The 27008-nt window shown below is 45.1% G+C and overlaps 2 protein-coding genes across 2 annotated transcripts; both read right to left on the bottom strand.

Annotated features, from left to right (window-relative positions):
- Positions 1-399: 399 nt before the first annotated feature.
- CRHBP (corticotropin releasing hormone binding protein) lies at positions 400-8831 on the bottom strand. Its single transcript, XM_010582846.1, has 7 exons — positions 8680-8831; positions 8140-8233; positions 7344-7501; positions 5032-5242; positions 3569-3717; positions 2082-2199; positions 400-557 (listed from the first exon to the last, which is right to left on the bottom strand). Exons 1-7 carry the CDS (start codon positions 8758-8760, stop codon positions 400-402), a joined length of 969 nt encoding a protein of 322 aa, XP_010581148.1. The 5' UTR covers positions 8761-8831.
- Positions 8832-22244: 13413 nt separating this feature from the next.
- Positions 22245-23741, bottom strand: S100Z (S100 calcium binding protein Z). Its single transcript, XM_010582845.1, has 2 exons — positions 23601-23741; positions 22245-22403 (listed from the first exon to the last, which is right to left on the bottom strand). Exons 1-2 carry the CDS (start codon positions 23739-23741, stop codon positions 22245-22247), a joined length of 300 nt encoding a protein of 99 aa, XP_010581147.1.
- Positions 23742-27008: the final 3267 nt, after the last annotated feature.

The raw sequence follows: 27008 nt of genomic DNA, 5'->3' as shown, positions 1-27008 counted from the left end.
ATTTTTTAGTTTGTAGCTGATATAAAAGGATAAAGTTGCTGCATTAAGTTTATACTTATTGTGGGTTTCATATGTCCTCAGACTAGATACCCAGAGGGTTTGTGTCTGTCTTCCTAATAATATTTATATGGGAAACATAGCCTTCTGTTCTTGCTATTGATTATGGATGAGGTAAATGAGCTTAAATACTGCAGAAAAAATATAATGATAATAACAAAAATTAATAGATCTGTTGCTTTTTCCTGCTTGCTCATGGGAATGGCTGATTTGTATGAAAAAAGAAATATGCTTTACCATAGAAAGACTCAATAATACCAGCTGGTTAAAGGAAAAATGCATTATTTTAATTCACTAGAACCTCATTTTCATTAGGTATGTGAAACTGTGTGACCTGGTTTCTCAGATACTAGGAAAGCAGAATTCCTCAATGCTGTTCTCCTTTCTGTTTTCTGTTTCCTGCAGATCAAGCTGATGATACTCAAACGTCACACGGTTGATGTGTTTGCCGCTGGAGACCATTCGCAGCACGGTATTGTCACAGCCAATCTTCATTTGCGCTAGTTAGGGAAAAAAGATATAGAGGAGATATAAAGATACAGTTATATGAGAGAGAGGGAAAAGAAATATATAATGTTGGGAATTACGAAGCACAGATACCTACAATTTTGGAAACAAAGCATATTTGCCTGTAGTAATGACAAACCAGTGGTGGTATGGCTGACTAAATACTTTCTTTGGTACTTGTTAGTTTTACTTTACAATGGCTTCAATATTTAATCAAGTGTTGTAACCTTTACTCATGCAAATGCCACTCACTGAGACCTGCAGTCTCACCTACACATAGACATGACACAGAGGTCTGTACTTGTTTGCACTTGGGAAGGTATGCTACTGTTAGATAACATGAGCGTTGAGTAAGGGTAATGGCACCCTGTCCTTGAGATATCCAAAATTAACAATATTGAAATGTATTGAAATGAAACCACTCATAGAGGGATGAGTGGTTTTGTGTGTAAGGAGGTTCTTCACAGTAATAAAGGCATGTGAAAGTCCCACTGTGACAAAATCAAAGGGCAGTGCCCAAGATATGGTCTCACTTTGGGGGAAATCAAGTATATCACTAACGACTTCTTTAGATGAGCCATTTGAGTGGGGGTTTGGCAAAGCCTGTTTCATTCGGGGAACTAGCAGCACCTTCCTAGTTGGAGGAGAAATGTGGCCATTGGGAAAGTGGGACTGCCGAGATGGGATTTCCCTTCCTTCACACCACGAGGAAAGCACATTTTAATCTCATTGCAGTGCTCAGTATTCACTCAGCACAAGCGCTTGCCAGTTAAAGCTTTGAACAGTGCCTGGACCATTAAATTGCGGTGTGATGAAAGGCAAGGGAGACCACAGGGGTGAAATGCCTGGCACGTTCCTGCTCTCCAGCCTTGTGGAAATGCCACTTCTCCAGTGCACCTGTCCATAGTCCCGACGTACAACCCATTTGCCGCAGGGGCTGCTCTGTCACATCATTGCAACACTTCATACTCTGCTGTATTGAATATTAGGGAAACTGGGAATTCTTATTTTTGTGGGGAGAAAGAGGTCACTGACCTGGCACTATAGTAAAACAGGTTCAGAGCTCCTCCAGGCTTTAAAGCAGAGAGAGGGATCTCTGAGGCTTTTGGTGTGTTATGTGTTACTCCTACAGCAGAAAAGGAGTCTTTGGAAACACTGCGTAAGTAAGAAAAAACTCTTTAACTGAAAATGTAACCACTATGCCTTCATTCATTATGAATTTCCAGGCTCATTTATCTGTTGACATTCTAATAATTGTGTGTGTCATAGGACAAGCATTTTAAAAATATGTAGAGCTTAACCTTGTTATAATGATTACTGCAGGGGCAAGTGAAGGTGGTCGTAGGTGTGCTATATCACCCAGCCCAGCCGCGGGCTCGAATAGCTTTAGCTCTCATGTTCTGCTACATGTGAAGTTCACCAGTCTAGCAGGAAATCCAGGTTTGGGGGGGCTCTGCACAACTCCCTCTGGTTAATTATTTTATCACATGGAGGTAAGTGGAAGAAGGAGTTCTTACCAGACCCATGAAAGGAGTGACAGAGATCAGCTAGTGGAAACATCTTGGATGGGTCTAAGCCAGTTCCTCCTAGCAGCTCTACAAAATCTCCCACTCCTGCACAGCCTGCTGATGGTTTCTAAAAAGACAGAGATTAAAAGTTATTTATCATTTATCTTCAAAAGGTAGCATTCTCTAGACATGATTGCAGCCAACAGTAGGTTTTAAAAGTCCTCTGTGCTCAAACCTGTGTGAAATCAGGCTGTTCTCATCCTGAGCAGTACTACTTCAATTTGACATTAGTCAGTTAATTTCCTTAAGGGATTCCAAAGAAAGACCTAAGTAGGCTCTGTAAATTACTGACAAGTAGTTAAAGTGTTGATTCAGCTGCTTGTAGTGCAGATAAGCAATTTGATTCTGGATGCTTAGACACATAATCAAATTAATACAGACATGGGCTGCACATGTGCCCATACTCAGCTGGCAGGCAGGAACTGAAGTTCCACTATACCATACTTATTCCTAAGCAATAAGTGTCGCTAAAATGTGCTATTCAGGCAAAATATAATTAAAGTAGGAATTGATCAAAAGAGTAGTTTTGTATGATGACAATGGCTGTATATTAGACCCACAGTGTTCTTTTCCTGAAAATTAATGCTATTTGGAAAACCATCTTGCATGGACACCTTGTACACTTTTGGGCTGTCACCTATATGCTGCTATTTAAGTGCCTGATTTCTTTATCGTCCTCCTACTGTTGTCCCTTTTCTGCCTACTGCTGAATAAGTCCACTCACTTGCCCATCTCGCAAAGCCTGGTTTTCTCCAACACTGGCAGTCCCTGTGAAGGACCTAGGCTGCCAGTCTCACTGGCAGCAGAAAACAAACTTTCTTGCTCCTATCCTTCAGGATATTTTGGAATTTGCACCTTCTTAGACCTCCCAGGCACAGGGTCCCACCAACAGCTCTTGTCCTCTCCTGTCCGGTGATCACCAAGCACCAAATGCTGTGGCCAAACCCCAGCCCCATGCTGTGCATCAGAGCAGATGGAGCAGAGGATGCTCAGCATGCTGAGCAGGGAATCAGTTGTGAATATGTTTGTATTTTCTCCATGCTAGTTCGTCACTATCTGACCTGCATCTCCTTTCTCTGTTCAGAGTGGCTGCTGCTTTCATTAGCTTAAATACATACAGACAGCTCTCCAGGAGAGCATTCCTTTCTTTCTAATGAAATTCTTACCCTTTGTTATGGCAAGCAATATTTACATGCATTAATGGTACTTCACATAATTTGATTGCCTCTGCAACATTACAGAGACAATAACGACAGAGTCAGACCCAGGTATCATCTCTGGGTGGAAACCAGAGCCCTCAGCATGTGAGCACATGGTCCAGAGCGCACATGTCTTAGCAGCCAGTGCCACAGGCTACCCCAGCCTCACCCCTTTCCCTCTCCCATGCCCAGGAAGTCTGCACATAGTAGTAATTTCTTAGGAAACAAACAACTCACCTTTAAAAAGAGGCCGTTTAGATGTCCCAGGATAAGATCAGATATTTTTATCACTACTGGGTAGATTATGGAGAAGCTGCAGTTTCTGTGCTGATGAGGAATGACCATGGTAAACCTTCCCGAGGGAGTCTGAGAAATGACATTGCAAGCTGGGGCACGGGAGAAGGTACAAGAGTTACTTGTGCAGTCATCACTGCATGTAGCAAAATGGTGTACTTTCAGTACTAACAAAGAACAGATGATTCAGTTACTGAGAGTTACAACCAAATGCTGAAAAATATGCATATGGCGTTTTGTGGGGTTCTTGCATAGCATTTATTTCCTAAAAATTCCCTGCCCATTGCTTACCAGGTAGCATGAGGTCTGGCAGAACTTGAGCATGAAGCGGTCAACGGGATAGCTAATACCCTAAACCCATACATCAGGGGCTCACGTTGTCAAGGGCTCATACTGTTTGCCAGTTTGAAGGAGGCTAAATGTGGATGCAGGGCTTTTGTTTAGCTTTGACTGATTACCACCTGATATTGCCAGCAAACCCCTAAGTCCTATTCTGCTCCTCTTCACCAGAGTTCCTTACCCTGCAAAACATCCCATTGAAACTAGAGCAGTTACGTGCTGATTTTGTCTTAAAAGTTCAAACTTAATGGTTCATGTAAGGGAGTAGCTTATCATCTGTATGTGCAACCCAAGGGATCCTGCATGTGGACCAGGAGACCTGCAGCTGCCTCAGCAGGCTGGTGAAGGACACAAGCCACCTCCAGCAGCTGCACACAATAATCACACCCACGGGCATGAAGCCACAGCAGAGTGGAGACCCAGCTTGCAGCCTTGTGTCTGAACAGCTTGGAGTAAGGACAGGGCAGACATGCCGTCATCTTCATCCTTTGCACGTTGAGGCAGATAAATCAGACTGGCCTGAAAAATGATTGTTAAATGTCCTGTTCCCTCTTGGAAAAACGATGCAAGTGACCATCATTTGTGCCTTGCCAGCTCGCAGGCTTATGGAAATAACTTGCAAATAGATGCTTGGGATCATATATCACTCATAACTATCACATAACTATTCAATATACTGGTTTTGCTGTTGAACTTTTTCAAATATTTTTTCCTCATTATTCACCCAGATCGAGAAAACACCAAGGTTAAACTCTCTAAATTAATACTATTTATTCTAGCCAAATGTGTTGGAACATGACAATATTAGATTGGAAGAGAGCTTCTTTGAAAGAAAGAGCCTTCTGGTCCTGAATATTGAAGCCATGCCTAAGTTATCTCTTACACTTCACTTACTTACTTTTTTTTTCTTGAGACACACACTGAACCTGAGTCAAATCCTCCACTGGCATTACTGGAGCTGTGTCAGTGCAGATAATGCCAGCGGGAGAATTTGATGCAAACCACACGTACATTTTACTTCCTGCCCCAAATGCAAGCCCATTTGATGATATGAAACGCAGACTTACGAAAGAGGTTGGCGTTTTTCTTGACTGTGACAGTAAAACCATTGCCTGGCTGGTGAATCCTGAAGAAGATCATTGCCACGTTCTGCGATGACCTGATGCTCCTCTGAATACTGCCACTTTCACAAAAGTCTACATATCTTTGGGAAGTGGGGAGGGGATGGTCCAAGGAACTGGGAAATTTCTCTCCTTTGAGTATCCAGCCATCAAATACCTACAGAGGTTCAATAATTGAAAACAAGACTTTTCCTTATTGCTCTGTTAGCAGAGAACAGAAACATGAAATATTGGAGACACTGTTTTATTTTGATACCAGATGGCTTGTTCAAAGCCACCAACTAAAAACAAAAATTCTTTGTATTTATCAGTTTCCTAGCATTTAACTAATTACTGAAGCTTCAATCTGCATTTAGGAAAGGGATACATACAAATTTTAATGTCTTTATTTCCTTCAGGTGAAAATTTTCATGAGCTTTTTTGAGAGAAGCAGCTCTTTTTGCTCCAGCATCATCACATGTGCATAAATTTTTTTATTTCTTTCTATTGCAATTTCGTTGTTAGTAAAAGAAGTTTTTGACCAGCTTGATTTGGAAGCCACATGGAACATAAGTCACCCTCTCAAATTCTGGGCTTTAAGTCCATTGATCTGGCCTGTGGTTTTCCACCATCCATGTTTTGCAGCTTGTCATTAACGGGCCCAGAGGCCTTCCAGAGGTATTGGAATACAATAAAGCTTCAGGGAGGAATTACTGGCAGAGGTATTGCTCTCTCCTGCATCTATTCTTTCAGCTCATCCTAACTACTAGAAAGCAGAACAAATGCTGACTGCTTGGCTGGACCTTAAGCAGCAACCTCTACAAATCTTTCCTTCACAATAAAAATAGCAACAATTTGCCCTCGATGTCTTCAGGGAAATGTGTCAGAACTAGAAATCTGTATTAACTCCAGTATAGCTGCACAGTTGCTGCCTTGCTGTTTCAGTTCCCTCCTAGCCGCTCTCACAGGGTAGGTAATTCCTTCTGTGCTCTAGTCAATGCTTTGAAAATCCAAGGACTGGATCTTGCCATCACTTCAGTGAGTAATCCTAATGTGAGTATGTCTGGGTCTTCCTCGTGGAAAAGCTGCAAGATCAGCCTCTGGATTTGCCAGAACGGTAAGTTTTCTGAAGTAATGAGACATGGGTGCTCCAATTACACCAGGGAAAAGCTGCCTGTATAAATACAATAGTATAATGCAGAGACTGGGGGTCCCATGATCAAAGGAAGGAAATCCCTATACCTCTACAAAGCCTCAAAGATCTCTTGGCATTTTTCTAGCCTCCGTAAGTGGCTGTAAGTCTAGGTACAAAATCCTTGGACACACAAGAGGCTGAAATCAGCCTCCCTGTAGCAACATGGGGAAAGATCCCAGCCAGGGGTATGGGATGGAGGGACAAGTTTCCCCAGGCTAAAGCGAGATGGGGGCTAGCAGCTCTCCCAGAGAGACAAGGAAAGGGCTGAAGGGCAGGTCTCCCCCTCCTCCTCCCTGGAGCCCAGCTTGCCGCTGGTCGGGTGAGGGGGGTGTCTGTGCTGTGCACGGCCACTGCGGCACAGAAGGTAGAGCGCAAAGTGAGACGAGCAGCCAGGGACCATCAAGGCTCCCCTTCTCTCCCGAACTGAGCTCAGGTCTTTGCCAATGCTCCTGCCTGCCAGCAAAATGCGCTGGTAAAGTTTTTTGATGCTGGAATATAAATGCCTACGAGTCACGAACCTCTTTCTGTTCAGAGCCAACATCCTGTAAAGCTCTAGCAGGGCCATTTGAAAGAAAGCCTGCAATGATCCATTCATTAATAAGCTGATGCTAAGTGACCTGAGAGCAGAGGTCCTGGAGCAGCAACAGCCATTCAGAGAGCTGTATCATTATCTGCAGGGCTCGTGTGATTCATGGTGCAATAAGAAAACCCTCCTAATGGGGCTGAGTGGCTCAGCTTGTACTGACCAAACTTTTCAGTCTGTCTCCCAGGTATGGACAGTCAGTAGATGTGCCCCTGGAAAAGTTCAGAAGAGACAGTGCCACATTTTGGAGACGGATCCTCAGCCTGCATCTGACTTTGCTTTAGGGGTGTGGTGATGGGGGGAGATGTACCCGAAGTGCCCCAGGGAGGAGGAACAGCCGTCCCAGAGACGGCTGCTTTGTGAAAGTCTGTCCTGCACAAAAGACCACACACACACTCGTGCGCACACATGTTCGCCTGCCCCTTCCACAGGTACCAAATGTCTCACACATCAGATGAGAGCAGGGAAGGGGAAGTGCAGCAGGACTTGCCAGCTTCCTACCTTCAAGAAATCCCCCCGTTGGCAGTCAATGTTTACAAAGTCGTAGTCTATCGTGATGAGCTCCTCGGGCTCCCCAATGAAGAAGGTCGCGCAGTGCAGCTGTGGTTGGTCTGCAGTGAAGGTGAACTGCCCCTCTATACTCAGCATGTCGATGCACCCTGCAGAAACAGAGACATGGGGCTGCTGCCTCAGCCTGCTGGGGAGGGAGTGCCAGCTCCTGCGGCGCCAGGAAGGGGGGGAGCAAGGAGAGACCCCCACGCTGAGACCTGGCTGGTGGTGAGGAGAAGGAGACCCAGCTTGAAGCAATTACGAGCCTGCTGAGCATCGGAGTATGAATAGTAACTTGCAGGTGTGAGGACAAGTGTGTGACCGGGGGTGCAGGGGGAGATGACATGTCGAAGCATTTCTGAGCAGAAGAAAACTCTGTGTGTGTATGTGCACAAGTGCACAAACACCCCATTCCTTCAGATTTCTTTCTAATCACAGCTTTTCCACCTGCCCCACCCCCTGGAGATGTGACCCTGCCCAGGGACATGAGTGGACAATCCTCATTCTTCTCCCATTATTAGGGACCCTCAACTCTGAGCTCCAACCTCTTTTCAGAGGTTTGATCCCTCTGCTACAACCACGTTTTTTCTGAGATTTTAACACTTTGTCCTTCTTCTCCCCCACCTTGCAAAAAACACCTGCAGCTCTGTCACTCTGAAATACCCCCTTTCGCCTCCCTAAGCCCCAAGCTCCCCCCAGGACTCTCCCACCCACTGATGGTCCCCACCAGATCACCAAAGAAACTCACGGAGTGACCGCCGGTAGATCTGCCCCGCAGACAGCTCTCGCTTCAGATCTTCACTGAGGAGTAGGAAGGGCTCATCTTCACCAGCATCCCTCACCTGGTGAAGGAAAGAGGGCAAGAAGAGGCTGGGACAAAGTGAAATACAGCCCCCTCCCTGCACCTCTGAAGAACAGGCACCAGCAGATTAAATCCCTCCTCCAGAAACAGTGCAGCTGTGGAAGAGCTCAGTCAGAAAGCTGCCAACCTGCAGTAGAGGGGAACAAACCTGGCACTGAAGAGGTGAGCCCAGCAGCACAGTGCACAGCGAGTCTCTTAAATCCTCAGCAAAAATGCAAGTTTGAGAAAAGGGAGGATAAACAAATGGGAAGGGGATGGGGATGGAACTGTTGCATTAATGTTACCCAGGTGTAGGTTTAATGCGGGAGGAGTGGGAATAGGAGGGGAGGGAGGAAAAAGCATGATGCTCGCAAGCTGGGTGTACAAGTTAGAAGACAGTAGCTAAAAGCACAGCGAGGCGCTTTAGTCATCAGCCCCATTGCTCACCTCTAGGTATCTGGTTTCCCCCCTGGAGGCTGCCAGGAAGATGAGAACGAAGTGGCACTGAAACTGGAAAGCAGACGGCATGCTGACACCTCCTCTGGCGGCCCTCCCTCTCTCTCCGCGGCCAAGTTTTTCCCGGTCTGTGCCGGTAGGCAGGAGCCGCTGGGGTATCTTGGAGAGACTCTTTTTATAGAGCTGTTGGGAGGGGAGGCACTTGGTCCCCGTACTGATAGGGTAACCCATGGTAACTGAATTCCTCTCACAGTGACACAGTACGTGGGCATGACGAAGGTCCAAATCGCAGCCACAAATTTTCAAGCCGGTCGAACTCCCTTTGCTGGCAGATGTCTTTTCTACTTATCTGTCTGGCGGAGCTGAAAAGCTCTGGGGAGGAGAGCCCATCCCTGTGCAGCCGGGGCACTCGCACGGTGTGTTTATTTCCAGTTGCTCCAAAGCAAGGAACGAGGAGCATCCCTCCCTCCTCCTCTTCTCCTGCTTTCCAGTCCCAGGGCATTTCAGACCCGCAGGGCTCCCTGCCTCCCTCCTGCCGCTCTGTGACATGCAGCTCTCTGCAGCCCCTGTGCCAGGTGCTTCCCACCAGCTGGGCTTGGTGGGACCCAGCATCCCAGTCAGGCTTGCAGCCTGGGCCCAGCATCCCCCTGGGGCTGGGGGACCCGCTGGCTTCCAGGTCCTGCACCTGGGGCACAAGGGCTGTGTAGCAAGTACAGAGGCAAAACCAGGCAGTTCTCCCTGCCAGACACAGCTTTTGTACAGAAATTAGGAAAACCTAGGGTTCCCAAGGGTGTATTCCCCACAGAACAGCTGATAGTGTTCCAGCCCTGATCATCAAGGGACACCTGAGAAAGACCTTCAAAAGATGAACCTGGGAATGAAAATCCACAATTCTGCAGAGTACTAAAAATCAGGAACTCAGCAGAGATATTAGTTTTAGGGTATACTCTTGTTTTCGCCTGACCTGGGATGAACCATCAATACTCTGCAGACAATAACTACCCTTTCACCATCTCAGGCTTCTTGCTAATGTCTCCTTCTGCTCTGCGGTTCCCTGTTAAATTGTCACTTTGTTCAGCAAAACTTAGAATTCTTATGATCCAGATTTGCAAAGCTTTAAGTTTGCTGCTTCTGATTTCATTGTTAGGGCTTGTGGACAAAAATACTTGCTTGCTGTTTCACCCAACTTGTTGGTTGAACAACAAATAAACGTATTTCTGTCTATATGCCTGTGGCTCTGACCTTATTATGCTGTAATTCTTATTCTTATGGTTTACTTTAATATAAACTATAATATTGCTCCATATCTGCATGGCACTTCTGTGAATTTGCCATGTCTTTGTGAGTTTCAAGAGCATTAAAAATACTGAGGAAAAGGAAAACATTATTTGTGAACTTTGACATAAAGTTGCATTCAAAGGTTGTTAAGACTGTTTTGGAGAACTGAATAGTTAATTGCTGCATGAACCAAGACTGAATTAATTCATCTTCATGTACTTGCCTTAAATTGTTTAAATACTGTGATTTTAGACAAAGATTATCAGAGGATTATCCAAGGGAGTTTGGAATCTGAAATCCATTGAAGTTCTTTGGGAATTATAAGTTTTGTTGAAAAACTGCAGGGTTTAGTCCCAACCTGCATTAGAGAATGGCTGGGAGGTTAATCAGGGTGGTGAGAAGTGCCCTGGAGACCACTGGGATCCTGTGGGACCAGGAGGGACTACAGGGGAGCCCAGCCTCATTCACTGTTCTCATTGCATGTTCACTTTCTGAAGAGATGAAGAAAGTTAGATTTATAGTGTGACCCCTCTGCTCTCCATCTTCGAGGCACTTTGCAGAACCCAGTCCTAATTCTGGCTGGCGTGTCCCAGTTTGCCCTGCCAGCCCCCAGCCTAGACCTCAGATGCTGACTACTTGAATATCTTCAGTAAAGGAGAGTGTTTTATTGTGTGATAATTTGACCAGTTACTGAAGATTTGGTAAAATTCAGCTCAAAAAATGAGTGAAGGACAAATGACACTACAGCTAAATCAATATGACTGTCTATTAAACCAGCTGTGAGGTCATCTACTCAGAATAAAACATACCAACAGAGATGGCAACATATTTTAAACTCTTGCCCATGAATAGCTGAGGTCTGGGCAGCATAGCATTCACTGGTGGAAGTGCCTAGACAAGCAGGTGACCCCAGGGGCTGGAGGACATCCTGGCAGATGAGGTGTGGGGACTGTCCTTCTCCAACCAACAAGGTGGTGGGAGGGAGGATAGGAACAATGTCCACATCTGTTGCAATTTCTTATTCACACAGGACCTACAGTGGCTTTGCATTTCCTATGCAACACCCGCAGGAGTTTGCTTTGAGTGTTACAAATATTCTGTACAACATTAGTGCAAAAGCTAAACTCAGACGCCCCTTGCTGTGGATGTGGAGTTTGGTTTTAACAGAGGCGCTAAGGCAACCTGTTATCTACTCCATGTCACCTTCTGCTTTGCATTTTGGCTCTGGGCTCAGCAGGAGGTGATGAAGCATGATGACAACCTGCCCAGCCTCATCATAAAGCCTCCCAGTGCCCGGGGTAATTGCCTGTGTCCTCAAACACAGGGCTTCCCTCAGCCCCCAGACTCTTACATGCTTCCCTTTGTGCAGCCCCAATGCCTGTGGAAGGCACGTGTTTGGGATTGGGGATAGGGAACCACATGCAAAGAGGTGCAGCTGCTGCTGCTGTCAGGGTCTCTGCCCTGCGGTGCCTCCACACCTGACCCAGGTGGAGCCTGGGCAGATAGACCCCCAAAGGGGACCAGTCCCAGGGCAAGAAGGGGGATCACCTCCCAGCCCTACATCCTGGCTGTCAGAGGGTGAGAGAGGATGGGGGACCCCTCCTCTCTCAATGCTGCTGCCTCCTCACAGGGTGTCACAGGTCCCCCTCCCCTCTGCACCTTCCTTTGCCCGCTCCAGCACTGCTTTTGTTTAAGGCCACTGGCAGAGACTGAGCTCTTCAGGAGATGAGATTGTGACTAACAAAGCAAAGAAAAATCAGCAGTTTAAACAGTGTTCAAAACATCCCTGCAGCATTTCAGGAGGGAAAAGCACCTTCAATGCGGTACAAACCATTTGGCGAAAGAGAAGAGTGTCATTTTTCTTTCATGGAGTTGAGTCATGTTAACACTTTGTAGGACATTTTTTTTCATTAATAACAAATTATATAACACACTAAAATGCATTCCCAGTCTGACCCTGCTAGGAGCTAGATAATCCAGCTGCTCTCATGCTATAACACCTTGACTCTGCTAGCAACTGTAACTCACCCTGGGAGCAGCCCCTTTCCCTGGCAGAAGCGATGAGATGCCATCATGCTGGTGCGAGGCTGAGCTGCGTGCAGGGTATCACCCACCCCGCTCTGCTATGGCTCAGGGGTGTATTGCTGGGGCACCCCAGCCTTTGCAGAGCCTCAGGTTCTTAAAGCAGTGCTTATGAGTGGGGTTTTTTTAATGCTGTTCAGCTACGTGCTTGGGAGGACCCACCTGCCCTGAGGTGGAAATCCTCCACCTCGCTCTTGGAGCTTGTAGGTGTCTTTTCAGCTATTATAGCAGAGAATAGATCCCAGCTGTGGTGAGAGGTGGAGAAAATACAGCTGAATAAAGAGAGTAGTGAAACAAACCCCACTTACCCTCCCCCATGGTGACCAAGCAATGCTCTGTGCTATAATACAGGTGGTAAATGCAGTTTCTTCTCCTCAAAGGTAAGGTAGTTGGTACAGGAAGATTGTGGATGATGCTTTTGGTAGTGAGATTTCTTAGTGAGCAGTGCTTGAGCTACAGACACACCTCAGGGATCCCTCCCTGATGTGAAGAGGGGCCAGGTGTTATGAACCCTTCCTGCTCTCCAAAAGATTCCCTTGAGTCCCCAGCTCATGGGGGGGGGAGGCTAACTCAGTAACATAGCACCCTGCCATGCTTTAATTCCTGCAAAAGATCATCTTATTTCAGCACTTGCTTCACCACAGACACACTGCAGGCTGTGGCCCCCACTCAACGTGGAAATTTCACCTGCAGCACATCTTACCCTCCACCCAGGTAAAGGGACAAACCTTCAGGCTTGCTGTCTCTGGAGAGCCTATACAAACCCCAGCTCCTGGACTTCCTACCAGCTACTTGTTGAAAACCACAATCTTCTGGTTCAGCCCATATTTTAAACCCACCTTTTCTTGCCCTCCAGAGCACCTCCCTCCTCCACGGCAGCCTGACTGCTGGCACAAGCAGCCAGAGCTGACCAAACCTCTAGCATTGGTACCTTAAAAAAGAGTTAATTTTCCTGTACAGACGCAACCTCATGCAGGCTCTGACTCCACACCACAGGGAGCAGCCTGTCTGCTGCACAACCCATGGGGTTCTCTCTGCTTATCTGTTTCTGGTGGTTTCTTAAACTGATAGGAGCAGCAGCAAGTCCACAGTGCTACTCCACGGACTGCTCAAGTGAAGAGAATTTCTCCTGCCTTGGGCATTCCATCCTCAGTTGTTGCTGCTGATTTCTCACTGCTGCTCAGTGCTGGCAGGAGAGATGCGGTGTGGGGTAACACACAGTGTGACATGTCTGGCTGGACTTTAAACTTCCTATTGTGTCAGCTGCTAAACATTGTGCTGAGCTACATTTATTTCCCTTATGCTCATCCCCACTGTAACTCAGAATGAATTCAGGGACTAGCTTTTCCTTTGCTCCAGTGTCTGGGAGACATAGTACTACCTAGTCCTTGCTTTATATTGTGTGGCTGCAGGTCTGACACCAATGTTCCTGTCTTTGCAGGGGAGGGGATTGCTGCACATCACTTGTATTTTATTATACACATATGCCTTTCAACTGGTTGCAAATCCTTCAGTATATTATTCCTGAACAGTGGGATCAATTTGCCCAGATTAAGGTGAGAAAGAAATGTAGTGGCTCTGAAATGTCACAAATCCTACAGTGAGGGCTAAATTTTTGGTCCTGTCCTTGCTAAATTGCATGCTAGTGACCAGTTATTGCTCTGAAATAACACCACAGAAAAGGAAACAAAGGGGAGGCTGTATGGCAAACCGCAGCCCTGGAGGTCATTAGGAAACGATATCCTCGATACACTCACACAAGGCTTTGCTTCAAAAACTGTCTGAGAGATCAAGAAGCTAGACCCAAATGCGTATGGAGCTCCTGCTTCTGTCCAGTTCCCTCATCCCATAAGTCACCACAGAAAACACTGGTGTAACTAAAACCACACTCAGTACTCACAAACCCTTACCAAATATGAATACTTCATGTCAGTCCTGAGGGACTTTGCAGCCACATGCCATCAGTAACCATCAGGTCACCTCTCCACTAAGAGGTTACACCATGCTTCATGTTATCATTGTTGATAAAGGCAAATTAATTTTCAAGATACGAGCTGCCAAATCACACTATGTATCCAGCATGCGCACTCACCACTGCATCCTTGTGATGGGTCACTGCCCTGCCCAGGACCCAGCCAGGAGGGAACCGATAGCACAGACCGAGAAAAACAAATGTGGAGGTTATTAACATCTCCAAAGCCCCTGTTGTCTGATGGACCCAAACAGCGACTGCCAGATCGCTTGGGACTGTAATTGTGGCTGTAATCATGACTATATTTGGGGACTGTTGTGGCATATGAGAAATGAGTTTTATTGTTGCCATGGGAGTTATTGATGGGTAGTGGCCCATTCTACAAAACATATTGGCTAACTACTGGAAACACAGTTTAAGCAGCTAGGCTATGGACATACAATAGGAGAGGTATTGTTCAACACAACTAAAGTAACTAAATTGGCCCTGCCCGTGGTTTGATACGCTCCTTTTACAGGAATGCAACCCAGACAGCTGAGAGAGAACATTTCTAACAGCAGAAACACCAAGTCTGAGATCACATTTTTGTGCTTGATTCCTTTACTCTTATGTTAGTTTCAGCATCAGGAGGGTTTCCCAACAGTCTATGAGCCATCCTGAGCCCAGGACTCCTCCCAGCGTGGTCAGTGGGCATCTCCATCACTGACTTCTGTTGCTACCTGTCTGCCCCAGCTCTGTGCTTGGTATGGCAAGCCTCTTCCAAGCCTTGCCATACATCTCTCTGTAATGACACTTCTATTACTTCTTTGTGTGTGTCTAAATTGGCTTTAAATAGAGCTGAACTTTCTGTAAGGTAAAGTAAGCGTAGCTTGTTAACTCTGGGCAGTTTGACACAAGAGATGTGTGATTTGTCATGTTGAGTGGTTTAGAGAAATCACAAACGCATGTGATTTATGAAGTGAAAGCCTATCAGCATCATGCAGGCTTGATGATAAGTGTTGCATTAACACTATTTACGGCACTGAATAAGAGAAAGGACTGTGAAGCTCGGAGTTTAGCACGTTACAAATAATCAAGTAAACATTACATTCAGATGCCAAGATTACCCTGAGGGCGGTTATCACTACCAGCTCTGCCTGTGACTCAACCCAGTGTCTACACAAAGCAGTCAGGTCCAAGAAGTGGTAGCAGAGAAAAGTTTTCTCCCAGGAAGGAGAGAAGAGACGGGGTGGCAGGGGTGGCCAGCAAAGGCGCCTGCCATGGCTGTGGCATTAGGAGAGGCACTGGACTTTTGCTGAGCTGTTTAAATTTAGCCTGGGCCTGCCTTCTCTGTGGATCCCCCAAACAGTACCCCCGCTCTCGAGAGCTGGTGCAGGAAGACCTCAACACCAGAGCCACACGCAGGTGTCAGCATGACTCCCAGGCAAGGCACCTTGGTAGATGCCTCCTTCTGTCCATGTCTATGGACAAAAGTGGGTCATATTTGCCTTTGCCGACTGCAGTGGCTGCTCTGATCAGTCCCAGTGCCCTTGCAGAAGAACAGTCTCATTTCCAAAACATGGCACAATTATTGCAGTTGGACTTTGCTTGGAGGCATATCCCTCGTGGCCCAGGTCAGGTCCTGTGCTGGATCTGCAGAGGACACAGTGCTGCAGCCTCTTCTATCGCTGCAGTCTTCTCCCAGTGACCCTGCCCCAAGCAACAGCTCCTGTTACTCCTGTCCCAAATTCCCTGTTCAACTCTGGGTTACTAGGACATTTGGCACTTTATTTTCAATGCTGAGTTCACTTTATTATACAGAATATAATCTTCAGATATGTTGAGAAGTCTTAGTATTTACACGTCACATTCCAAATTTCATTTAGGTCTGCATCACTATGAAGAACAAACTTCATCTTTAACGAATCACCACTTTGATAAGTAATATTTTAAGACATTTTTCCTATGTAAGGACAAGTATGTGTCAGCTGACGTGACTACATCCTTGAATGAGTCTTTCTCATCCAGGAAAAAAACGATTCAACATGATCATCTCTGATAGTGTTAGGCATCACAGTAATGGGCCCATTTCAGAAACACTGTGGAGTGTTACATAATTCAACTAGTCAGTATGACTCAGGTAAGAGATACCAGCATACCCAGCGTAGTGGTATATTTATCCTTTCAACTGGTCCTACCACTTAGTCCTTTACTTTCACATGCATGTGATTCCTTCCTTACCAGTTATCCTTTGTACCGTACAGTCTGCAGTGCCAAACACTTTCATCAGTTAGACTCCAAACACTTTTAGGTGAAAGTACTAAAATATTTTGTGTCAGTGTAAAAATCATAAACATTTAAGGACTTTGATATCAACTAGTCAGCATTTTTCAGTCTCCTGAAGTCTAAAGACAGCTTCAACTTTGATAGCAATGTCACAGACCACCTTTACCTCAGATGTGCCAATGGACTTTTTCATTTCAAACAGAAACCATACTTGGCTTTCAAAAGCTGATGATCCTCCTCCACATAATATTATTCTTGGAGCACCAAAAATAATTTAAAAATTTTCCCTGAGTGAAAACTGCAGAGTTAGGTCATGAGCGCAAGCTCATTTGGTTTCATCTAGCCAAGACATTAATAGTTTAATGGGATGGAGCTCTCCAACCCTGCATCTCATCTAGCCATCCTTTGCTCAGCCACAGGGACTTATTTGCTGCTGCCACTCAATGTCCCCAGCTGGAGCTAGGCACCATGAATCTTTCTGCAGCATTCTCAACTTCTTGCCATTTTTCATCTCCCAAAATACAACTTTAACTAATGCTCCGGGTGGTTCAGTTGCTTTTCTGCTCTTTGCAACGTGTTCTACCTATAGTTTTTTTCCTGCTGTAGCTTTATTCTGTGTTTCCACATAGCACTTTTCTGGGTTCATGCAACTGCTGGGAATGTAGAGTCAGACCAATACATGGGGTTTTAAGGCAGACTCCACAGAAAGGTGTGAGAGCTACACTATGACAGTTTGCTCTGCAACCCATGAAGTCAACCAGGACCTGAGAGGACAGCTTAGAATTTAAAGCAGATGTATCACAGGAGCATTTTCCACTAATTTTCCCCCAAATACCTGTGCTCTGAGCAACCACTCCTCCTGTCTTCCTGTTTGCTGCCTTATTGCAACATTTGCAATTTTAGACATGTCCTTATTTAGCCAACCAGCTAACAGAAACACAGCTTATCATTAAAGGCTAATTTAAAGTCTCAAGCACATGTCCTCAGCTGTTGCAAAATTATGCCACTAAGTGCAATAGGGTCTGTCCTTTTACATCAGCTGAGAATCTACTTGTCATGGCAAAATAAGTGGATGCAGCTGCAGTTCTCTTCCTTGGGAGTTGTCCCTTGTACACAACTGATTGCAGGTGGCTGAGAGTTGGTATTTAAAAAGGACAAGTTTTGGGGGGGGTATTTCTGTTTTGTTTTGGGGTTTTTTTGGTTTTTTTAAAATGTATCTGGTGAAATTCATTCATGTGCTCTCCCTCATGGCTGCGTAGAGCCTGTAACCCATCATACCCCAACTCAGAGGAAAGGACATGGATGGAGCTAGCTTAGAAAACAGATTACCAGATCATAAATGAAATGTTGTCTCTCATGCCCTATCATGTGGCAGAAGAAAGATAAAATTGAAAATGTGACCCCCTTTTTCTTCAAATAATACAGTGCTGTTCAACAGACTTAATTATCCCTAAAGTCACATCTAATAATTGTTGGCATGTCAATCAAAACCCTTATTAGACATGCACATGACATCACATCACAGTCTAACAAATATTCCTGCCAGTCAGAAACCTTTATATAGATTAATCTGATTTCAGAGGCAAGTTTTGTGTCTGACCGTTTACCCAACTTCTTCAGAGCTGAAAGCAGAGAGGAGGTGAATGTTTTCTGTGTGATGCTGAGCTGGAATGATGGGATCTGGGCTGTCCCTGAGAGTTTGCCTCCTGGCCACGCTCTGCTTTATGCTGCAGCATGGAACCTGGAAAGGGGCTCTGCCTTGGATGGCTGAGTGACCTGGGGTGGATCTGGAAGTGTTCAAGGCCAGGTTGGACATGGCTTTGAGCAACCTGGTCTAGTGGAAGGTGTCCCTGCCTTTCACCTGGCTGCTTGGGATATCATGAAGCTGTGCTTCACTGGGGTACCTGCACTGGGCTTTGAGATGATACAGACCATCCCATGCACACTGTGTACACCCACCACGTTACTGTGGCCATGCACCCATGGCAGTGATTGCTGTGGTGGGGTTGACCCTGGAGGCTTTGCCCCAGGAGGAAATATCTGCTTCACTAAGGGAAAAGCGTGCATGCCTGAACAGAGCAGGCACTGCACTGACAGCCCAGGGAGTTTGCCAGCCTGTGTGTCAGGGTGCCAAGAATGAGAAGTAAATGCACTAATAACCATCAGGATTTAAAAGGCAAACCCGTCTAGAATTTCCCAGACCAAACAGGCAGCCACATCAAACTCCTGTACTGTTGTGCCACCCTGAGCAGCTCTGGGCTGTGTCACACGTTGCATGTGCTGCTCTGCACCTGTCCAGCAGTTGTGACAGGCTTTGGAGATGCTGGATTTCCTTTGCTAGTGAGTGCACGTTAACATAGATACTCCATGTATTCAAGTCATCCCTGCAAGTGCAGCACCAGATTTGTGTCCATAAATATAAAACCATCACTGGCAATAACTTCCAATTCTTTCTCAAATGGCATTTGGTGGAAAGCAATTAATGACATTTTTGGCTGCTCTTCTGTAGGGATCTCCTAGTGTCACTTCTCTCCCCCTTCCCACAATTCCAAGCAACTTTGTTTCTCATCTTTACCAGGAGGAACTGATGTTGTAGGATGATGATAATCCCATTGCGCTTGATACCATATACACCGCTGTAGAGTGAAAAAGGTGGTGCCTTCCTAGTGGATCTGGCTAGTAAGTCAGAGCTTGGAGGGACAGCTCCATCGCAAACCACTTGTCATCACGGTAGTGTCATACACAGCTCTTCGATAACCATAGGTTATAAATTTATTTACCGATAGTGCGTCAAGCTTTGTGTAGCCAGTTGCACTGGCACTTCAAGTCTCTTTTGAACTGAAATAAAAGTAAATGGCAGAGGTTGAAGCTTTCAAGATAATATCATTTATCTTCTGAAAATCTCCTTTTTAGATGTCAGGCAAAACGTCACAATAGCTAGAAAAGATCTTGTCTGGCATCACTATATTTTTATTGGTCTTTAATGTAACTTGAAAATATTAGGCCATATTGTGGTGTTCAATTTTCTATTGATTTTTCAGACAGTCTGATAACACAAATGAAAAAAATGCCTTTAATTAGACATCATTCCTAAAACTGATAGACTTTTGCGAAAGCCACATAGCAAGCTTCCTCTGCAAGTAAAACTTCAAAGTGCTTCCTAGATTCATGAACTACAGGCAAACTCGAAGTCAGCAGGGAAAGTGTCAGTAAACAGTGAGAAAAAAATACTGCCTTCATGTTTGAAGGAGAATTTTTCCCTTCTGGAAGAAGCTGAAAACCAAATGTTCACATCTGCATGACAAAGTGGCCATAGTGAGGTTGGCTGTGCAAGCACTCTCTTGCACAGACAGTGTAAGTGGCTTCAATGCAGTTCTCCTTCCTGAGGATTACTTCAGAAAAGATGATTGCTCACAGCTTTTTCTGGTTCAGAGGCAATTCAAAACTTCCAGGTGATCGTCAGGTATCTTCCTTGGAAGCGGTGTCTACTAATGCAGCACTAGCTGGCTTCTGTGAGAGAGGGACAGCAGAGGAATGACCCACTGGTGAAGTAGGTCAGCCCACAGTTAGCCCAAGATTAGGATGGCAAGTCTCTTACCCCAGGACCCCAAATTGTGCCAAGGCTTTGTGTTTTTAAGCATCTGAATGTGCTTTATAGCATTTTCCTCCTTTTCTGCTTGTTCTCCAGTCTTTGTGCAAGAAGTTTTCTTCTTTAAAGCTGATAGAATTTAACAGCTGTCCTTGCAGTTAAAACAGCAATAAGAAAAATCTAAGCAGCCAAGGCAAAAAGGGTGATCTATAAGGTTTTAAAAAACTTTTGTTGGAATAAAGATCATTTGAGTCATTCTCCTCTGATTCACTCATAGCTTGTGTGCAAGCAAGCCCCTTCCACAGAGGAATTAGGCTGCACTCAATCCCTAGTAAATTCAGCTGATGAGATGGCTCTGCTGACCCTCTCCATCACAGCAGCAGCTCTCGCTGCCTGACCCCGGGGCATGTTGCTGCCACCAGCTGTGACTTAGCGTAATTCTTCTCAGCACATGGGTTGCTATGTGTCATGGGGTTCATCAGGGATGAGCAGAGGGTTTATGAACTTTCTGGAGCTTGTTTCCAAAAAGCCTCTTGCTCAAAAGTCATAATAAAGAAACTGGTCCTTACTGGGACAGTCTTATTCCTTTTAGCTTGGGGTTGAAGCTTTAAGCTGCTCTTCTCTCCCTTCCCCTTGGAGGAGGGGGACAGGCTTGGAGACCACAAACAGTCTGCAGGACCTATGGGGAACCGTAAAAGCAGCCTTTTTCTGGCTGATACTCCTGCCATCCTGGTCCAACAACTTGTCATGCCATGAGGTGCATGACATTTCAGGGGGCAAAAAGTTGTGCAATTGTTGTCAGTTTTACTTTAATACTTTTTGCTGTGTTCCCCTAGCAGATCTGCGAATCCTCTATAACTTCTGTCACCAAAGAGATAAAGCGGCAGCACATTGTGGTTCTGCCACCATCTCAAAATCTCCTTTTTTCTAGGATAACATCATTTGGTGGTGGCCCCTTTCTTAGGATGATGTCTGCCCCTTGTTATATTTATTAGACTCTATAGAATCCCCTTCCTATAATGAACTACCTCTTCTTAATGATATATAATTTTATACAAATATTATAGTCTTTACTGAATGATGTCCAGTGGTCTGGGGAGGAGACACAAGCGAAAAGCATTCTTCAAATGTTGCCTAGCAGGACACATCTTCATTAAGGGGTGTTTTTTTATTAACCTCTTACACAAACAGAAAAACTTCATTTAATTTGGATGTCTTTTATTATAGTTTGAAGTTACCAACAAAATAACAAGGAACAAAGAGAGCTCTCCATGCAAGAAAAAAGCCACGACACCCTGCCACTGAGGATTTGCAGGGCTTTGGAAGTATGCTTAGTTCAAACAGGAGTGTAGAAGTACTCTTAATGCAACCCAAGAGCAGGTTAGCACTGAAAGGGATTGTCCTACTCTCTCCATGCCTGGCCATGGGGTCCTACTGCTCCTTTTGCACCTCTTCCATGCAGTGGGTTGGATCAGTGTGAGATGAAATCATTGTTCCATAAGATGACTCCCATTACAAAGCTGTACCCAGGATCCTGTCATTAAATCCCCCACAAGTGGTCCTCTAAAAGCTGTCCTCTTAAGGGTGCCAGAATAGTGAAAACAGAAGGCATTTACATTTTCCCTGGAGACCCAGTCCTTCCATCAGCCCTCAGATCACTTTGCTGACTAAATCTTCTATGTATTTGAATGATTTACCATATGAATAACTTCATTTATGCCAAATGAAGAGGTGGACTGCTGGGATGTAGTAATGCCAACACAACAAAATTGAAGCTGGGGAGGTGGGGGAAATGAACCTATAACAATGGCAAGTGGTACTGTCTGCTCAGGCGGCAGCAGACAGCTGTGAAGACGTCCGAAATATGAGAGTGTGGGAAGGTACAGAGCAGCATCTAAAAAGGGTTGTAGAATAAGCAGAGCTGAGCAAAAAACAAGCTGCTCTTTTTGAGCTGCAAAAATATGGTTGTTACAGAATGACTGAAAACTAAATTGCAAGTTTGATGTCTCATTCCAAATTTTCCAATTCAGAAAGTACCTGCACCTTTTACTTCCCACTGACATTTAAGAAATAGAAGGATCAGCTCCTGCCAAATGATCTGCCACCCTAAATCCTTGACCTGGGCAACTGATGAATGCATGTTACAGATGCATGCAGTGCAAAGACTGAAAATATTAAAAGCCAGACCTCAAGTGGTGTAAACTGGCTTTGGCCCAGCTTACACCAGCTGCTGATCTGCTCCGTAAGTATCTTACAGCAGTAACAGCTGGAGAGATGATGGTTTGCATTCACTAAACGCTGATGAGGGCTACCTAACTAGGCATGTTTTGCTCGCATTTGTGGCTGGGAGATTGACTGTATTGAGCATTTTTAAAATCCCTCTTTCTTTAGCTGTTCTTCGAAGAAATCATTACATGCCACAGTCAAAGCAGCAACCAGAATGACAAATTCATTAAAATCCACTTCATTGTCTTTATTGGAGTCCAGATCTTTCATAATCTTATCAACCAGAAGGGGGTCCTTTTGGCCCTAAAGAGAAAGAAGAGTGACTTAGTTGTGCAGATCTTGAATGCGTAATGCTGACACACTCGGCGGTGCAACCCACTGCTATGTCACAAGCCCCGGTGCTATTAAATAAAAGGCTGCATGAAATATGCACCTGAATAGTAATACACCAATAGCCACAGCATTAAAAACATAGGTCTGGGGTCCCAAAAGTGCACAGCAACTGAAACTGAAGACAGAGCAGCTCTTAGAAAGAATACAGGTACTAAATAGGCACTGAAATGAATCAGGAGCTACTGAGAACTGATTTATTTTGACAAGGTGGATCTATAATGTGCATTTCTCTGTATCATCCCTTATCAAACAGTACTTAGATTTTCAACAGGCTATTCATAAGTGGTCATGTTATACATCCATTCATTGCATTCAGAAGATCTCTACTTAGCAGACAACACATCCTATTCAGTAGGAGTAAGAACAGTGAATCTCGTAATAATAAAACAATAGCCAAGATTAAAAGAAAATCCAACTCAAGGAAATGGATACAGTGTAAAAAAAATCCTGCTGGTGGTGATAGGGTCCACAACAATTTTTACAGTTAAGAGGAGACAGAAAAACATCTATGTATCTGGTCATTATTCCATAAAATGCGTCCACGCTGTGTTATGCAGAACATGACAAACATGCAAAGAGATATTCACATCAGCAGCTTATCACTGAAAGGGTTTTCTTAGCATCTCTCTGTGGGGCACACAAGCAGCTGTACTGTGTCTGTGGCCATTGTGCACAAGCTACTTTCTTGTCTCATGAGAACTGGTTGCTGGATTTAATTCTTCGAAGGACTTATCTATGCCCTATTATTAAAAATGAATAAACAAAAAACTGATTAAAGCCTGATTTAGCTTTGATTTTGCTACTGCTTCTAGGCTGCCCTTGCCCTCCTGCTCAAAAGTGCAGATGATTAAGCAGAGCACAGGTACCCAGCTCTGCCACTGGTGGCACATGGCAGGGCACCAGGGCTGGACCACCCTCTGAAAACACACTTCTCAAACAGGACATTTGATCTCATCTCCTTCTGTCCAGCTCCACAAAGACAACTGTCATCTGAGAAGCTGTGGCAGGATGTGCCTTGCAGAAGGAGATGCTGTTTCTGAACACTTGGATAGCTGCTTATCCTGCCCATGAAACAGTAACTCAAGAGGTTCAGGAGCTGCACCTTACTGAAAGGAAGTCAGTGAGCTCACTGGTGAGGAGCTCCTTGAGTTCTCCTTTACTGAGCTTGTATCTGTCTCCTTCTTTGCCAGAGTAGTGATGGAAAATCCTGATCAAGGTGACCATTGCGTCCTCCAGCGGTGTGGACATAACAGTGAGCAGGAGAGCTGCAGGGCAAAGACCCAGAGTCAGTGACATTGCACAGGAGCCAAACCAAAGGCCAGTCTCAGGGAAGTGTTGGAGAGCTAGCTCAAGAGAGAAGCTGTTACTGGTACTGAAAAAATGGGTTTTCAGTTGATCCATCCTGTCAGCTGTGTGTGAGCAAGGCTAGACTGTTATAAAATAAAACATTGCCCTGAACTCACTAGCAACTATTTCGAAAAGGTAAACAGAAAAGAATGCCTTTATTTAAGAAAGTGATCTACTGTGCATCCATTTTGCAAAGCTGCTGTAAAAGGAAATCTCTCATACACCAAACCGAAAACATGGAAAATGAAGGCACACCCTCCTACCCATTCATTCAAAAGTTTTCTCAAGAAAATGAGATCAACAAATAACTGTGGCCAAGTTATGACCTGGGATGCACATTTATACAGAAGGCTCCACACCAGTTTCTTAGGTTGTTAGAGGGAAGTCACCAGTAGTAACGATAGAAGCATCAGCTTTCAATTTATTCAGTCATGTTTGCTTGGGCTTACCTTTTTATCCTGTAAATTACCTGGAATAAACAAATCTGAGCTAGGCAGCTCCGAGGGTTTGCTTCGTCGAGCATGCAGTAAGAAGGTACACAGGGAAGCACCACCAAGAAAAAAGATGGAAATGCAATTAGTTGTTGAGTAGCTGACTCAAAAAATAGCTAAAAATAGGAATCAGGTGAAAGGGAAATATTATGCTGATTAAACCCCAGGAGAGACATTAAAAATCCAGAATTAAATTCAAGGTAAGACTGGAGTCCTGAACAATATCACCGTGCAAAGGCTAAGACTTACCTGCTTTACAGGCTAGCTGAGGTGTATGCAAGAAAATATATCACAGAAGGCAATGGTCACCTTCCTTTCAAAACCCCTGCAGAGGCTCTTGTCTGTCAGGAAGAGAGGGTGGATTACACAAATAGAGACAGACGTATAATTGTCACAAGGATGACGGGGCTTCTGTTTCCCTCTGCATTTGCCTACTCTGTTCAGTAAAAGCTGCTTACTGTAAATGGGTCACTAAAATGTTCACTAGGCAGAGCAGAGGGCTGTGTGTGGACCATACAAGATATTTTTTATCACGTGACCTCTTACAAATATGCCCATCCAGGGGCCTGAAGATCAAAATTAGAAAATGCCAACAATCGCTGAGTCAGTATAAAACAACTTTCTCCCATTTTCAAAAGAACTCTTTCTAATCTGTCTCTCTGAGCTTCTACAGCTGAGAGTCTAAATGCCTCGGCACTGGCAGCCAGTGTTCAAAGATACTTGGGTACCTAGGGGTAGGCTTATAGGCAAGTTTGCCACAAATCCCTTGAGACATCTACCTTTATTGTCAGATGTCTCTGTAAGCCTAAAACATTAGCTCTTGCTGAATGAAATTCTTGCTGTGGTACATGTGTCCTCAGGAGGAAATGAGGAAACCAGTTTCAGAGGAAGGTGTGCCTGAAATTATAGTGTGCGCTGATCAACAGGCTTGGCTTTATTTTTATTAGTCCTGCACAACAACTGCAGTTCAACATCTCTCTTTTAATAAATGATCTTCCCTCAGGAAGTCTTCCCCTGCCCCGAGCCCAGGGACTTGCTGACCCTGGGGGCGACGGCTGGCGGGCACAAGAAAGAGCAGCTTCACCATGGTAGCGCCTACTTACCACCCAAAATACCAAATAACCACACATTGCATGATGGCCACATGAAATGGAAAACTGCTTGCTTTGGGTTTGCTTTCCTTCAATAAAGCCTTCCACCGGCTGCACACGCATGTCTAGCGAGCACAACTGTGCAGATAAACAGCAAGAGGGCACACAACTGCAGCTTTTTCTCTCTTTTATTCCAGTCAGGGGGAAAGAGAATGCGATGGGCATTGTTTTCAGCTCTGAAAGCCTCCAGGCACTCGTAATTTCGAGTGCCACAGTAGATCTCAGCCCACACCTCTGCCTCCCTCCTTTGCCTCCAGACATGATGTTTCTTCCATCTGTGCCATTGCGACAAGTCTTCACAACCTGAGGGGTCCTGGCTGTGCCTCTGGGAGAAGGGGGAGGGAAGGGGGGGGCATATAAAAATGCTGGATCCCAGCGGTATATGGGAGGTCACCGTGTTTCTGAAACCGTAGGCAGGCTCTTCTGGTTAGAGGTCCCTGTGGACATGTACAATACTCCACACAGGGCGTACGCCTTCACCTCCCTTCACTGTGGTCATGAGTGCTCACCAGGGACAGGGGAGCCAAAGCTCAGGTAAATTTTAGAAAAGGTCCAGGCAGAAATCAGCCTGGAATGTTGACATGCAACAAGAGGAACCTAACGTCTCCTGGAGTCAGAGGAGAGTTGCAGAGGAGAGTTGTTCTCAATACCTTTTCTGTATTTGGGGATAGCTAATGGGTGCCCAGTTTTGTACAGAGGGAACCCCTGTACTCCAGCAAGCACAGGGATCTAGCTGGACCATATGCAGCATATGGGAGAAGAACATGGTGATATCAGGTGCAGCATAGCTCTCCCAGTCAGATCCTGGACATTTTCTGTGTCTTTGCAGGTGCTAAGAAAAAGCATGGAGTCTCTTAGGTAGCTACAGCCATGTAGGGCTATGTCTAGCCTGGGATTCACTAATGCTTATAACTATTGCTTAGAAATATTAACCAGATAAACATCAAAATACTGGGGTGTTTTTGGCATTTATTCAACAACAATTTCACTCACAATCAGAAAAAACCCATGGCTGAGCCAATACACAAGTATAAAATCCTTCTGTTTGTCTATATATTACATTGATCTTCTGGCTGATGAATATTGCAAATTAATTATCTAAGCAGAGTCTACAGGACGTACAACTTTCAGGAAGCAGGTATAAACTTTCAGAGCTGCGATCCTCAGGACAGAAGAAAGAAGGGTTTCGTCTGTCATGTCCAGGACATCAGCTCAATAATTTATACAGTGATATAATCTGTGCAGTCTCTTTCAATAGCTACTTTCACCCCAGCTAACTGTGTAAGAAACTCTCTATTCCACGCTAGTGGATTACAAGTACACAGGGGATGGCTGCACTGAGCTTGTTTGTTAAGAGGTCCATCCAATTTGCTGTGTCCATCCCTTTCTTCCCCGGCTAGTGAAATTGTGCCAGTGGCTCCAGTGACAGCAGGGATCTAACTCCTGTGAGGGCAGGTCCCAGAGGCTACCAAAAATTCATTATTATCAATCAACTGTTTCTAGTACTTCATCCAAAACTCCAGCAC

Source organism: Haliaeetus leucocephalus, unplaced genomic scaffold (assembly GCF_000737465.1).
Source record: "Haliaeetus leucocephalus isolate CR32 unplaced genomic scaffold, Haliaeetus_leucocephalus-4.0 Scaffold849, whole genome shotgun sequence".
Taxonomy (NCBI): domain Eukaryota; kingdom Metazoa; phylum Chordata; class Aves; order Accipitriformes; family Accipitridae; genus Haliaeetus; species Haliaeetus leucocephalus.
This window is presented reverse-complemented; position numbering and strand designations above follow the sequence as displayed.

Excerpts from the sequence above, each read along its gene's own strand:
- CRHBP (XM_010582846.1), bottom strand. The coding sequence starts at position 8,760 with ATGCCGTCTGCTTTCCAGTTTCAGTGCCACTTCGTTCTCATCTTCCTG. Across the intron at positions 8,234-8,679 it reads GGGAAACCAGATACCTAGAG|GTGAGGGATGCTGGTGAAGA; the intron begins GTGAGCAATGGG and ends TTCCTTCACCAG. Across the intron at positions 558-2,081 it reads TCACTCCTTTCATGGGTCTG|CGCAAATGAAGATTGGCTGT; the intron begins GTAAGAACTCCT and ends TTCCCTAACTAG.
- S100Z (XM_010582845.1), bottom strand. The coding sequence starts at position 23,741 with ATGTCCACACCGCTGGAGGACGCAATGGTCACCTTGATCAGGATTTTC. Across the intron at positions 22,404-23,600 it reads AGCTCACTGACTTCCTTTCA|GGCCAAAAGGACCCCCTTCT; the intron begins GTAAGGTGCAGC and ends CTTTCTCTTTAG.